The sequence below is a fragment of the Sander lucioperca genome, chromosome 13, assembly GCF_008315115.2.
Source record: "Sander lucioperca isolate FBNREF2018 chromosome 13, SLUC_FBN_1.2, whole genome shotgun sequence".
In the NCBI taxonomy this organism is placed as follows: domain Eukaryota; kingdom Metazoa; phylum Chordata; class Actinopteri; order Perciformes; family Percidae; genus Sander; species Sander lucioperca.
In genome coordinates, this window is record NC_050185.1 from 9262064 (window position 1) to 9277140 (window position 15077).

General features: G+C 40.7%; 1 protein-coding gene across 2 annotated transcripts in view; it reads left to right on the forward strand.

Moving 5' to 3' along the window:
- Nucleotides 1–15077, forward strand: part of pcdh1a (protocadherin 1a) — a 95994-nt gene that overhangs the window by 65025 nt on the left and 15892 nt on the right. For both annotated transcript variants that reach the window (XM_031320290.2, XM_031320291.2), the window contains one exon: nucleotides 9451–9670. In XM_031320290.2, coding sequence (XP_031176150.1) covers nucleotides 9451–9670 — 220 coding nt within the window. The remainder of the gene's footprint in view (nucleotides 1–9450; nucleotides 9671–15077) is intronic.

The following is a 15077-nucleotide window of genomic DNA, read 5'->3' on the forward strand; positions in this document are numbered from 1 at the left end:
TCCAAAGCTCTCTTGATACCAAAAGAATATTACATTTGTGTTTCCATCATTCTTCCATCATCTTATTTCATTATGTCAGAAAAAAATACCAATTAACCAAAATATATTGTGAAGTATTAATCAACTCTGGCTCACTATTTGTATTACCTTTTACATAACACCCACACAAACGTAAAGAAATTACTTTGATGGATTAATAGTAATTCAACTCAAGCACACAGAAAGTGATTTGCGCAGTCACTATAATTAGAATGGCAGGTATTTTTTGTGTACTATCCACACACTTCATCACATCAGCTCACTGTGGCTCAAAAACGGCAGTCAAGATACCACTTTTTGGACTTGTTCATGCGGTTTGGGGTTTTGTGGTTATGTTCGCCTTCACTATCTGATGCTGTTAAACCAGCACAGAACATCCGCACATGGTGTGTGTAGACAGAGGTGATGAAACTTCAACAATTTGTGATGCATAGATACAACTTTCACTCTCATACTCACACTGTCAGAATACAAGATGTCATGGCATTCCCCAAAATTACCAAATGGATGCAGGCAGGGGGTACACTTTTGTTCACACAAGTACCCTTCTTTCACAATAACCACATTTTTCAAGAAGAGTTGTGCAGTGAGAGGAAGATTACTTTTTGGACTTTGATTTGTTTTTGGCACTGTGTGTTAGGAGCATTTTACGCTCTCATCATACACTAAATGAGTAATTTAGTTCAAACCAGGTCAGCGATAGTGGGAGGTTTGTGTGTAGTAGCTGTGGCAGTGGGGCAGGATCATTGCCGGATGATGCTCCGCAGCTGACAGCAGTGAACCGACCAGAATCAGTTTCATACACTGGCTTGAAATGTGTTCTATAGTGAGAGGTGTTCTTGTAATGGAAAAAAAAGACATCCATAGCTCATTGTGGGACAGAGGGGCTGACGGAGAGCTTTTTGTCGGAGGGTGATGCATTCACACCAGGACTCCCACATCCTGTCATATGGAATGGCGTGAACAGTCAGATTTGTCATTAGATGTGGCAGCTATATTCACACATGGTGGGTCTTGCAGCAGTAATACTTGGTTTTACTGTGACAACATTATGGTATTTCAAGGCCAATGCTCCCATTGAAATGAAATCCTCTATGTAGGAAAAAAGAAAACTCCAGAATAGGCGGCAGCACAGACAGTGAAGAATGCGAATTCAGTCTTGCCTATCAAGACCATTAAGGCCTATGTGATTGTTTTTTAATGTATTCACTCCAGCCTTTTTTCCTCTCCATTTGCAGTATGTGGACAAAGGGACTTCTGGTCTTATCCACCCCTCACCCCCACCACTCCCCTGTCTGATCACTTTATCCTCCACGCAAACCCGTGCTGACTCCTCTGCACTCTTTCCCCCTCCCCGCCTCCCGCTTATGTTCCTCCCTCCCCCTCTCTAGCGTGTCCCCTAGTTTTCTGGTAGCTGTGTCTCTTTGATAATCCAAGACTCTTTGAAGACTCCAATTCCACGCTGCTTGCCTTGGAGCTATTGCACCTACAAAAACAACTGTGTGTGTGTGTGTGTGTGTGTGTGTGTGTGTGTGTGTGTGTGTGTGTGTGTCTGTGTGTCTGTGTGTGTTGGTGTGTGTGTTTGTGTGCGTGTGCTTGTAGAGAAAGAGGGAGAGAAGACAGAAAGAAGACAGAAAGAAGAGAGAGCCGTAGATGGGATGAGAATGGAGGACATAATGGTGGGATGGAAAATAAAAACAGTTCCATATGCATTTCCTTTGCAACTGCTTCAGTCTTTATGGTTGTATGCTTGCTGCATACACTGAGAGGTGTACTTCTTCATTGTCATATTTGTTGGTGCAGCTCATTTTTTCTCTGCCTTCAGAGGCAGCAGCTCATTGATTCCTGCATACACGCCCAAAATGCCAGAGCCAGGATATACTCACAAAGATTGTAACTAAATGGAAATTCTAGGTCCAACTCTCGGGGAACTCTCACAGGCTATCGAAGAGTTTAAATGCACATTTTGTACCTAATGCTACATTGATAATAACATTATTTAGGTTACTAACTATATACTTAACTATAATCTACCAATCCGAACACTTCTTCACAAAAAGCCATCCTGTTAGATCTCAAAAAAAAAAAAAAAGCAACAATGTTTTTCTCTGCTTTTGTCAGATGCTGCAGAGAGGTAATTAAAGAAAATTAGTTGGCTATACTTAAGATGCCACAATGATCAAAATGAATCATTACTGAAACATTTTTTTCCTATCCACATCCCCTCTGCTTTGTGTTGCTGTCTTCTTACCTTTCAGAAAGTCTGGCTGCTCTCTGCGACTCTGTCTCTATTACTCCATTGTTTCAGTCTCAATCTTTAGTCCCTCTTCTTCCATCTTAGTCTCTAGCCCTACCTTTTTGTCTCTGTCGCTCTGGCTCTCTGGCAGAGGAGCTTGCCATTGGGATTCAGATGAAATTGAATTGAATTATGAAGGAATTTCTCTGCAGTACGATTGGCATCATTTCCTCCACACAACGGAACATCATTCTCATATCTCTCAATGTGGGGGAATGAAAATAGGCCGTGCACCATTCTTTCTCTCATCCTTTTAAATTGAATTTTTCATATCACAGGGGCACTGAGACATCAGCCATTTCCTTTAACATGGGCAGAAAACCCATTTTATAATATCTGAGAGACACATAGCTGTGATTCAATAGGAGAAGTCTGGCTTCCAGCTCCAGTATACACATATGATATACCTCAACTCAGGATTGATAAACAGGGCCACATAGGTTCTCAACAGCTTGAAATGTTGAAGGTATTCCAGTTGAGTGTACCATAGTTGTTTGGCTTCACAACCTGTTAAAAGAACTCATATTCAACATACTCAACATATTCCTCTCTCTCCACCTGTCTCTGTGTGGAACATATAGACATGCTGTAACTTCTGGAGCCTCCCATTTTACCAGTTTACCTTTATTACAAGAAAAGATACTGCAGCCAGTAACAAGGTATTTTATTTATATACAGTGTTGAGGGGGCTCCGTTGTTTGTTTCAGCTTTTGGAAAAAAGATTTTGAAAAGATTTTCTCTTCATAGCAATTAAATATAGAGGGGCACATATATTACTGCAAATAGCACATCATCTATTTTTTTCTACTCTACAGTAGCACATGTTGTTATTTATCACCGGAGGAAAATAGATAACTGGATTGATTAAAGAAAGATTTTTCATGATTAATTCATAAAATATAATTGAATATTTGACTTTGATCCAGATCTGTTTTAGCAAGCAGTCAGAGTAGCATAAATGAAGATACAATCAAAGTGTTATAAATGGGGTATCAACCACTTTGGTTAATGCCTCAAAGATTAGATGCTTCCTCAAGCTTCAAATCTCAGGTTAGATATTAAAGGATGAACTGCTATTAAAATGCATATCCAATAGTGGTAATTTTGTAGAAGAACCATCAGAGAATTATTCTACTATAATAATAATAATAATAATGATATCGTCTTTTGTGTGAGATGCATTAAATGTGCTTTATTATTATGTTAATATCTGGTTTTATCCTGTTGCCACTACACTCTGGATTGTAGTCCCACCATATGTACCAACCATTAAGCCGCCACTTGCTGTAAAATACAGTACGCCAGGGAATACTTTCTACAAGGTAGTTAAATTACAGACAATGCAGGCGCCAGCTTGATCACCAAATGTTCACATCCAGATCAGTTCAAATACAAATGCAAACTTGGAAGCATGAGACAGAGATCCAAACCCTAAATCTAACTCACCGGCGACTTGCTGGAAGTCTGCTCAAAAAGTGTCAGAGACGATGGAAAAGCTTTCCCATCTGCATAAGTACCAGCAGCCCTGTGCACTGGCAATCAGTGAGGCTTGGCTTTATGACAGGGCACCTGACGGTGGAGTGGTGTCAGGTTGCTCCAGGGCATTTCATTGGACTCTGTGCTATGGGAGAGCACAACAGCAGTGGGGTCTGCTGTCCCATCAGGGATCAGTGGTGCAAATCAGCAATGGCAATATTTGATGCTCCACAGTCACCAGAATGCTATCCTTGTTGCTTAGGCACAGCCATTTGCCCCAGGAATCCCTTTTTATTCCTCCGTTCAAGCTGCAGGCAAATCATTTATTTTTTATTTCAAATCCAATCTTTAGGACAGGCTGTCCAGACTGTTATTTGCAAGTGATTAGATAGAACCGTTTACAATAACCCATCTGTGTCAGTTGCTGTGGAAACGACATAGGCGTGAGTACATTCACAAACTGGTGGTGCATTTATTCCAATACAGACACAAAACAGCAAGCTGCAGGCTGGGTGAATAATGGAGATGCATCCTCTCACTCTTCACACCATTGCAATACGTAGTCTCAGTGCAGAAGTCCTTCATCACACCACACAACATTGTGTGACATTAGTGACAGAGGTGGTTGATAAATGTTTTTTTTCCCCAGCAGTCACAGCTAGCTGTTAGGGCTGACAGCTCTCTGACGTCACTGTTATGTGTGATATTGCAGGTGATGTAAAGGGCAATTTTAAATTAGATATCAAACCGCCCATAAATGTGTTTTAAATCAGATTTGATGAATGAAATATTTATTTTGATGTCTCAGCCAAAAAATCTGATATGGGCTGCCAGTCCCAGCATAACCTAAAATTCCTCAAGCTTATGATTTAACGCATACAGATCATCAGTTATGAATATCTGCTTCAGAATATTTCACTCATAATCAATTTAACCATAACCAGTTGTGCCAGGTGCAACTCAGAAGTTGTAAAATTCACCAATAACTGAAGGTGGTCTTTATAATTCACCCTACTAGATGAATTCTTTATGTGTGCGCCCAACTGTAGGCACACACATAGAGCCCTATAGCCCCTATACTTTATTTTGGCTTGTACAAATCAATTGGAGGATGAGAGGGAGCGCTGTCTTTTCTTGTATAGGTTTGTATATTACATCAATAGTTCTGTTAATTAACAATGTGTAACCGAAGCTTACATAACAACCACAAACACGAGCACATCAAAAGACTTTCAATGTACCATTTCACTTCTTTTTTTTTAACCACTATCGTGTACCCCTGAGGTTGCAGTCAGTGTAGGTGTAGAGTGTGCTGTTTTTTCATGTGCATTATGTACAAGAAAGTGAAGCAACACAATTCTAGCTCCAAGGTGAAAGGGTAGTTGGTGTGTAGATAAATGTAAGATATATGGCATTGAATAGCATGAGGAAAATAGGACATACAGCTGCTGTCATTTTCACTTTTTTCTTATTTTTATGTAGTGGCAGACAGCTGATTTGCCATTGTATAAAGTGAAAGTTGATGCACTTTATATGAAAAAACAGTGGTCTCGATCACTTTTCATTTTACACATGATCATTAAATACCTCGTCATATCATGCGTACCGTAATGGATTCAGGCAACAACGACATTGTTTACTAACCTGCACCTTCTCATTCTGGCTTTTGGGCATATCAGTGTATCCGTTGAGATATTCAGTATCCATGTGCGACTTGGAATTATTCTGTGGCAGTAGGTTGTATATAATATTTCTGGCAGTCTGACAGAAAAGAAAGTGTCTCCAAAGGGCTACAGGAGCTCTAGGTAAGGAGTAGATGATTGCTGTTTATTGCTACTTTAAAATGTGTCTAGGTCCCCTCGTAAAGAAAGAATCCTGCTGTATCTTTCCATCTGCGTTGGGAAGGTAATACTAGGCATATAAATGAGGCCATTTTAGCCCAAACTAAATGGGGTTATGAATTCAGATGTCATCGTAAATGTCCCCCCTTTCATTCTCAGCCCCATAGCTTCTTGCTCGTACCACAATGCCCAAACAATCCCCCTCACCCGCCTCCAGTCTCCTAGAATCTAATCCTTCTGCTTGTCCCCTCCAGCCAAAGCGCCGTTCGTGTCTGCCTGACCAACTCCCAACTCCTGCTCAGCCTCCCCTTCCATCCTTCCGTCTTGCCGCATCCCTGCAGCCCCCAAGGCCTGGCAAAGGATTTGTGCTCTGACTAAAAGGAGAATCTATTTCCCATCTCTGCAGCCTTAGCTAGTTATCATACCCAGGAAACACATTGTCTCTCTGGAGTGATGCCTTAAGGAGAAGTTTAAGCAAGAATCCATATTTAAACAACTAAATGCCCCCTAACATTTAAATAGTTGTGGAGCCTCAGCGACCTCCAATCATATTTTAAAAATGCACTATTGAAGAATATCATGTCTGGTCCAGCCACATGAGTCAATAGCAAGTTTATTGAAGTATCCCAGAAACAATAGTAGAATAACTCACTATTGTCTGATGCGATAGAGGAGTTCTCTATTGAGACTTCCTGTTAAATAGATTCTAATTTTACACTCTGTACTGTTGTCTTGTATCATCTTTGTGAGTAAGGATAAACATTGTGTTCTTACTTACTTACTGTGTATAGATGCACCAATCAAAGAGCATGTTTAATAGAAAGCAAACAAATGTAATTTTTTGATCCCCCTTTTCAAAGAAACACTTCACACATCCAACAATTCTTTTGTGCAGGTACATTGGAGAAAATATCACTGACTTGTAAAAAGGAAAATCCTGCACTCTGCTCTTGCTACAGCATCACCATTTATTAAAGAAACGTTTAGAGTCCTTCTGGACCTTCGTCAAGAGTATTTATTGTTTATTTACATTTATTTTTATTCCCCCAAACCTCTCTGCTCTTGCTTTCTTTCTCTCAGTTGTGCACCAAGCATACAATCACAAACAAAGATATTAAAAGTTGTTTTGTTTCAACAATCGGGGGGATGGGGGGGGGGGGTGGAGAAATGATGATGCAGCCCAGAACTCAAAAAAATCATCATTTAGATGAAAGACCGAAATATCTCTGAAGTGAGGAAAATGTGACTGGTTGAGATGATGGGGAGATGAACAGGTTTCTGGAAACATTTTGAAGCCCGCTAACGGTATTAAGAACACAGTGTTGATAGCACTTACCTAAGCTCTAAAAGCATTTCTCAATAGCTGGTGTGTATGTACTAAAAGGCTGATGGTTCAAATGATTTCTAGCATGGATTTGTTTGCCAGAAAAGTGGCTGAATGGTAGAAAGCACAGACCCGTGGTATTGATCTGGGCTGACTCGTGCAGCAGAGGCAGGCCTGTTCTGCTGTATCAGTGCTTTCCTGACTTTTACGAGAGGTGCTCATGTGTGGGGGTGGGGGAAGAGCACAATTGCATGTGCACCGTCAAGGAGTCATCTTTCTGTTGTGGATCGGTGGTAAGTAGCCATTAGTAAACTGATCTTTGGAAGAGGAAATTTAATGGTCTCCTAACTGTATTTACAAGCCATTCAATTTGATAAAGGGTGTGATGTTGAATGAATTAGTGTGCCGCTCTGCTCCTCTTCAAGCTATCAAATTTAGGATTTCATCAGTATTTTCATTCATTCATATATTTACTCTTTCATCAAATCTCATCAGTATCTAAAAGCGAAAAAGCAGATCTTATGATATATTCTAATGCACGCAAACTAGTGGCTGTCACAAACTGTATTTCTAATGCTCTGTTTTGTTCTTTTTGTTAGCCTTATTTAGATCTTCTTGGGATTCCTTTTTAGTTAAACTGCAGAAATATTGTCTCGCTTTCCACTCGGTTAAACATCAAAAGCTGTGGAAACGGGAAATATTAAAATATGGAGATAGGAAGTAGCTGGGGCTACTGATTAGTGTACCAATCAGTCATCACAATTAATTTGGCAGTGGAAGATTTAGAAAATTCAACTTTTGTCTGACTAATAATGATAACAGCAACCATAATACTTTTCACATTCTCAATGTCTATGACACCCTCTGACACTTTTTTATAATGATGGCTTTCAAGTCTGCACAAATGTATAAACATTGTTTCCAAACATAGCAATATCATTATATATCTCTCTACATAGACTACCTCTATCCAGTTGTATGTTCTGGGTATAATTGTATAGATTACTGACAATAATACACACATGGAACCTGTACTTGGATATTCTTTCTGTACATCCTGTACTCCACCTCTATCTGGAGCCCTTAATAAGATGGACAACGAATAACGGATATAAATGCACAATTCTTTACAATCTGTACCCTGGATTTATACCTATGATATTTAATATAATACTGTATGAGGTGTACATCAGTTTTACATCGCATATAGTATCAACATGCCAGAAGTCTTTAAAAAAATATTCTTTATTTCGTTCTTGAACCGTACATCCTCTTATTCATTATTTACGGCGCACACAAATATTTTAATCATTCTTTACATATACAGGACAGTATCGTTCAGCATATTTAAACACATGCCCCATAATTGAGGATTTAAATGTTGTGTCTGTTTTTGTCTGTATTTTACGTCCGAAGTTATTCAGTTTCTGCTGTTGCTGCTAATTTTCACACTCTCATTATTGAAGTCTGCAACCTCCCTCTGTCCACATATTTCTTCCTTATATAATCTGCAGAATAATAACAGTGCAAAAGACTGTTTAATATTTAAAAGTGTTTAATATTTAATACTATTTTCTGACTTTTGAAGAGTGAACTTTATAAGTTCAGCGCAATTCAGACAGTAGTCTTGAATGTGCAAGTGTTGAGCTGGAGCTGTTACTAGGGATGTCCCGATCAGGTTTTTTTGATTTTGAGTATCTACCGATACAGAGTCCCGATCCGATACTTCTATAATATATAAAAAAAGAATAAAGAAGAGCGAAAAAACAGATCCAGGATGTTCCTTATTTTTTATTTAATTCACCTTATTTTAACATTCAACAACTCTGTTAACAGAGTTAACGTCCGATTCTGATCGAGTCTGAAACCACGTGATCGGGCCCAATTTCCGATCACGTGATCGGATCTGGACATCCCTAGCTGTTACCATACAACCCTGATTAGAGCTGTAATCGGGCCTTAAAAGTTAGGCCCGACATGGCCCGAGCCCGACAGAATTCGGCCCAAGCCCGACAAGTACATTTTGATTGACAGCTTTTTAAAAGCCCGAACCCATTTACAGTCCGACATTATTCAAATGTACGCACGCACACAGCTCTTTTGCCTTTTGTCAAGAATGAGTCATTTATAAATTTTTTAACATAATTTATTCATGACTAATGTAGGCTATAGGCCACTTGGAAGTTGGAACAAAGAAATAAAATAAGTCCTCCAGAGGCCAGCCTCCGTTTCACCTCAGCATCCATTTTCACGCTAATCGAAACGCATCACCTGACCGCTCATTTACCACGCAACCCGGAGCACAAGCCCGAGCCCGCCCCGAGCCCGTATAAAATGATAGAAATTAAGAAAAGATCTTCAACTCTAACCCTGATGGGTGTCTCCATGGAACCATCAAACAGGAGGAAAAGTGTAGTTGAAAAATAACTTTCTTGTTTTGAAGATGTTCATTTGTTGTCTCTCTGTTTTTTCAGCATCCCCATCGGCGAGTGACCTTCTCCACCACCAACCCTGTGCAGGACCTGCAGGACGCCTCTCAGCACAGCTACTATGACAGCGGCTTGGAGGAATCGGAGACTCCCAGCAGTAAGTCATCATCTGGTCCTCGCATCGGACCCCTGACCCTGCCTGAGGACCACTATGAGAGAACCACTCCAGATGGCAGCATTGGAGAGACCGAGCACCCTGAAAACGGTACGGTGACAATCGACAAATTGTCAACAAACCTCCTCCCCATTCTGTTGTGTTCTCTATGAATATGTATTTGAATGTAAATTTCGCTAATTTCATTCACATTCTGCCTGTGTGTCCACGTGGGTGTATGCACATGTGTGTATGTGTGCAAGTCTGTCTGTCTTTGTGTCTGTGTGTGTGTGTGTGTGTGTGTGTGTGTGTGTGTGTGTGTGTGTGTGTGTGTGTGCGTGTGTGTGTGTGTGCTTGCGTGCGTGCATGTGTGTGTGGCATTTTATGCGATGGAGACATTTGTGGGTGATTTTTTTATTGTGCTCTGTGGCCATTTTAGAGTTGAAATGTTGTGGCACCTGTGACATTGACTTGCTGTGTTTGTCGATGACAGTGTGAAATGTTATTGGTTTTTAAGCAGATCTGTGCTTGTGTGGGAGGGTGTGTGGGCATATATAAATGTGTGTGTGTGTGTGTGTGTGTGTGTGATCAGGGCTGGAGTTAGCCGCGTCTCCATCCTACTCATCAGCAGGTCCTCTGTCAGACTTCCTTAATGACCCTCTCTCACAAGTGTGCTAATTAAAAAGCCCAACTAATGGAGCATTTGCCCTCTAAATAAATTTAAACCATGACATCTGTGCAGACAACACTGTGTTTACTCTAAGCATTTCCTTGCCGCTAGCTGGCCCCAAGTTACACTGCAGCTTAGGTGTGCAGGAGGAGCCATAATTTCTAGGCACAGTAATCAATACACACACTCAACAGTGATGGTCTCAGCATAGGTCCATGTTTAAAAAAATCATAGCCACAGCTGTAACTGCTAATCTGTGAAGTGTGCATCATAATAATAATTTTGCTGTTTTAAGCTGCCAAACATAATCCATTACCTGTCTTGTAACACAGTATGATAAGTGATTCCCATGGTGCATTTCCAGTCATTATAGTATTTTGCATTGCACCGCTCTCTGGATTAGACACTTTTACATGGTGATAGTTCAACGCTCACCAAGAACATCTCGCCCTTCTCCTTATATGTGTTGTGTAAATCATTAGTTTGTTGTGTTAATGTATGGTTTTATCTCAAGAGCATGTGTGGCTCTGCTTTTTTGCACAGGGTATTCATTTAAAGACAAGTAATATGTCTTTAATGCCCCATACAAAATGGGGAATGTATCAGCAAGGACTTGATAGAGTTGTTGATCAGCATTGGCAGTCACTTTGTCACAGTGTCAGTGAAAAAGACACAGGTGTACCTTTTGTCAATGGGGCTGCATATCCTGAGTGCGGAGAGCAATTTCTGTTTTTTGTTTTGTTTTTTGTAACAAGAAAAAGAAACTATTTAAATCTCAAGCACTCCCAGTTGCACAACGTTGCAGGATCAAAGGCTAAAATGTTTCACCGTCACGCCAAAACAGCAGATAACAAAGTTCTATTATTAATAGGGTAGTGATGCATTGCCTCTTCACTAGACAACTGTGTTGGATCTCATTAGCTAGCTTATTTATCTGTATTGGAAATGTTAATTATTTATATATTTATGTTGATTAGTGACACCATTATTCAAGGGTGGGAGGGGGTGGTGGATGTGCATGAGAGGAAAAGTCCGGCCAATACCGCAGTTCCCTCTGGCCCTATAGAGATCAGAGATTGCCTATCACATCCCATTTAATAGATAGATTTAGTCATATACAGGCTGGCTGTTTACAGCCCAGGAGCCAACAGTTGACTATTTTTATTGGCTCTTTGCACTTAGGATGTGTAATATGTGCATTTTCTTTTTGTCTATTGTTGTAGCTGATTATTTTGTTTCTCCCATCTGCAGAAAACACGGTTTTGTCAGACAGGGCGTTCTTTGTTGTCAGCAGCAGAAGAGCAAGATTGTGAGTGGAGATGGAGCAGTTAAAGAATGAAAAGATGGCACAAGATGGGGGAGATGTTAGATTGTGACAGGGAGCGGGGTCTCCGACAACGAAGCAAAGCCCATAGGCTGAGCACATAGGACAGGGGGATGCGAAGATGAAAATGCTAACCAAGGAATAGACCTAATTAAAATGTGATTCCCACTTCAGGGAGATAACAAAGAGCCCACATAAAATGAAGGATTAGACAGAAAAATCAAACGAGACAGAGGAATTCCTCCCCAGCTCCACCTGAATAGTGACGTGAAGTCTTTTTTAAGCATCTGTGTGGCAGAGTGACAGGTTGTACTGGTGCAAAGCTTTTTTTTCATTGCAGTCGAGATGACTGACAGGCAAAAAAATGGGGAGGTGAGCATGATGTGTCTTTCCATTTAAGTTAGATAAAACGCAATATATAAACCCTCGACTGTCAGCCTTTGCATCACTGGGCCCCGGAAATATCGACACGGATGTGTGTTTTGTTATACATGTTCAACTTTGACAGTGGAGAATCTACATTGTGAGAGAATGTCAAGGGTCTACAGTGGAGAATGATGTCGTTCATGATCTATTTTAGAACCACTTTTGGACATGATGTTGTCAGTCACACCTTTACTGTCTTTGACTGGTACTAACCTGAGCTTGGTGGGCATTCCAATGTGACTTCATCCCAGTCTATACAATTTCTTTATTTAAGACATGCTCGTATTAGGGATATTGATGCCAGCGATGGCTAGTAGCAATAATACATTATTGAGTTTATATTAGTTGGTGAATTTTGTGTTAACGGTTCTAATGATTTATGTTTGCCGCCTTTTAAAGATTCTTGCAGACTAAAGTAATATGACCTCGGCTTATAAGGGTGGCAGATAGGAAGGAGAGTGTGTGGTCTGTAACAGTCTCTGCTTCACTGAAGTAGACATCAACATATTCCCTTATGGTTCTTAGCTTTGGAATTATGAGTAGATTCAACTACAGTAATAACATTTCTGATATATGACATGTATGCTGCCTGATCTGCAGCAATTAATTTCTGGAGTTCCTTTTTTCGTATGCCTGAGCAGCTGCTCCCTCCTCCCATTTTTTTTCTAATTCTTGTCTTCAGGCTGTGTTAGAGTGCACTCCATTTCAGTTTCCCCATGTGTATTTTCCACTCTTATGTTCACGCGTGCAGCGTGCACATCGCTCAGCTTGTTGGTTATTCTAATCAAAAATGTTTATCCATCTGTTACACGTGTGCGTGTGCACCTACAGTACATGCATGTATTTGTTTGCATTGGAGATTGTTGCATCACACCCCGTATCTCTAAATCGCTTTGATTACAGTGCTGTTTTACTTTAATAGACTCTCATCATAATCACTGAGCTCTTTTATTTTCTCTTTAAATTGATTGCTTCAGACAGCATGAAAACTGCTTGTCTTGTATGTCTGGTTGCTTTCAGGATCCATTATTTGTCCTCCACAATGAAATTAGAGGAAGGCAGAGGACTGGTCTCTGTCTGTCCCATCTGTCCATCCACCGTGTCTCAGACGCTGCGGATCAGATTTTGATTAGTGGTAAAATCAAAGTGATTTACAGAATTTATTACTGATTGCCTAACAGGGAGGATGTATTACTTTGGGAGTTTTCCATTTACATGACATGCATTTTTAAGTCACAATAATCAATAACTACGAATTGTATAAAATAACAAGTTACACAAGATGACATTACATTCAGTTAGCTGACGCTGATGACATCAGTCAACATTGGTTATCTTTAATCCTTGAGCTGCTTTTGATTTTTCAATTTGTTCCATCAGTTATTACAGACTATATACAGACTTTTTTTTTTTTTTTACACATAACTGAAATTGTTTAACTTCCTATTGCCCAAGAAACCTGGGTATGAGTCATCCGAGAACTGTGATAGGCCTCTTCGCTCTTCTTGGGACACAAGTTTGACCAGCAATCCGGTCATGTCCAGTCCAACCTAGACTATAATCACTCTTCCGGGGATCAGTGGTTAGGCATCTTAGCTGGGATATGAGGGCTAGCACCAATAGGACACAAGTGGGTTGAAAACTGGTATCAACGTCCACACAATACACACACACACACACACACACACACACACACACACACACACACACACACACACACACACACACAAACTCAATTGACCACAGATGGAGGAATTTTGATGTGGCCGGTTGCGCAGCGTGAGGTCTCCCTGTGTCTTCCTCTTCCATATGGGCTATTGAGAAGGGTGAGATAAAATAGAATACATGACATTTGCATAATAATGAGGTTATTTAGTAATGCTATCTGATTTTCCTGCCTTAGATCTCTCAGATGATGCGTGGAGCGTCGTATATCCTGTCAAGGATTTTCCTCTGCTTTCAATGCTTGCCATATCAGTATCAACCAGGGTACTACAGTTTTAGCCATTACTGCTTAAACATTACGAGTGCCCTGTGAATATCTGGTTTGTGGCTTGTTTGTGTATAGAGCATGAGTAACACTTTAAGCAAATAAAGATGTGGAGGAAGAAGTTGTGCAGACAGAGAGGCAGCTCGCCAATATAGCGTGCTGATGCAGGAGTGTGGATTTCCTCCATGGATGTAACTAAGACCTGGATACAGCATTCGAGGCGGAGCCCTGTTCATTCCTATGAGAGTTGTTCAGTGGCGCATGAAGTCAAAAAATTTAAATGTCCGTGTAAAAGACTACCAGGATGATCAGCGCTGCTTCCGCACTATGTGGCTCACAGAGCAGGCTGATAGAGACCTCCACCGGCCGAGCTGGCTACTTCTGGTTTAGCCCTCCGCTAACTTGAATGTGACTCTAAAAAAAATGCATCCACTGATTTACAGATGTGTCTTTCGCCATGTAAGTCTATGGGAAAAAGTATTTTTGGGCCCCATGGCATCACATGACGAGCACGAAAGTTGTAATTCCGCTGTTTGGCCACTATGTCCAATTGGCTTCAAAGCCCAGCACACTTCCTGAGGGCCTGGTTTCCTCAGACAGATGTCATTGTGCCTTGTCAGAGTCCCTGCCTGTTAGCCAGCCACTGCTGGAACTACCACCACCCGACCAGGAACAGGTCATGGGACTGGCAGTTTTGTGGAAGCTTCTGTGGAAAAAAAGTACTTACAAGTGGTCCCCTGAGGCAGGTTGTCATGAGTAATACGCTTATAATCCCGAGCTCATTCTAGCACACGCATTATGTTCTGCTCACATCAGCTGCTGCTGTTTGTTATCCCCCAATTGTTTGTAATATTATTTTGGAGCAAATAGGTCACTGGAAGAGCCTAACTGGAGCAGAATTAAATTATCTAACCTGGATTAGGCTTTGACACCATGGACAATGGTTAACTATAGCCCTTTTACAAATGACTTAACGGTAGAATGCAGCTGAATCCAAAATGGAACTGATGATGTGTCAACACGTCACAGTTTTGAATGTGTCTAGATTTCCCTTCGCCCAATTTGAATCTGAATATGTGCTTTCGCTTGTGTGATCACTAACAATGGG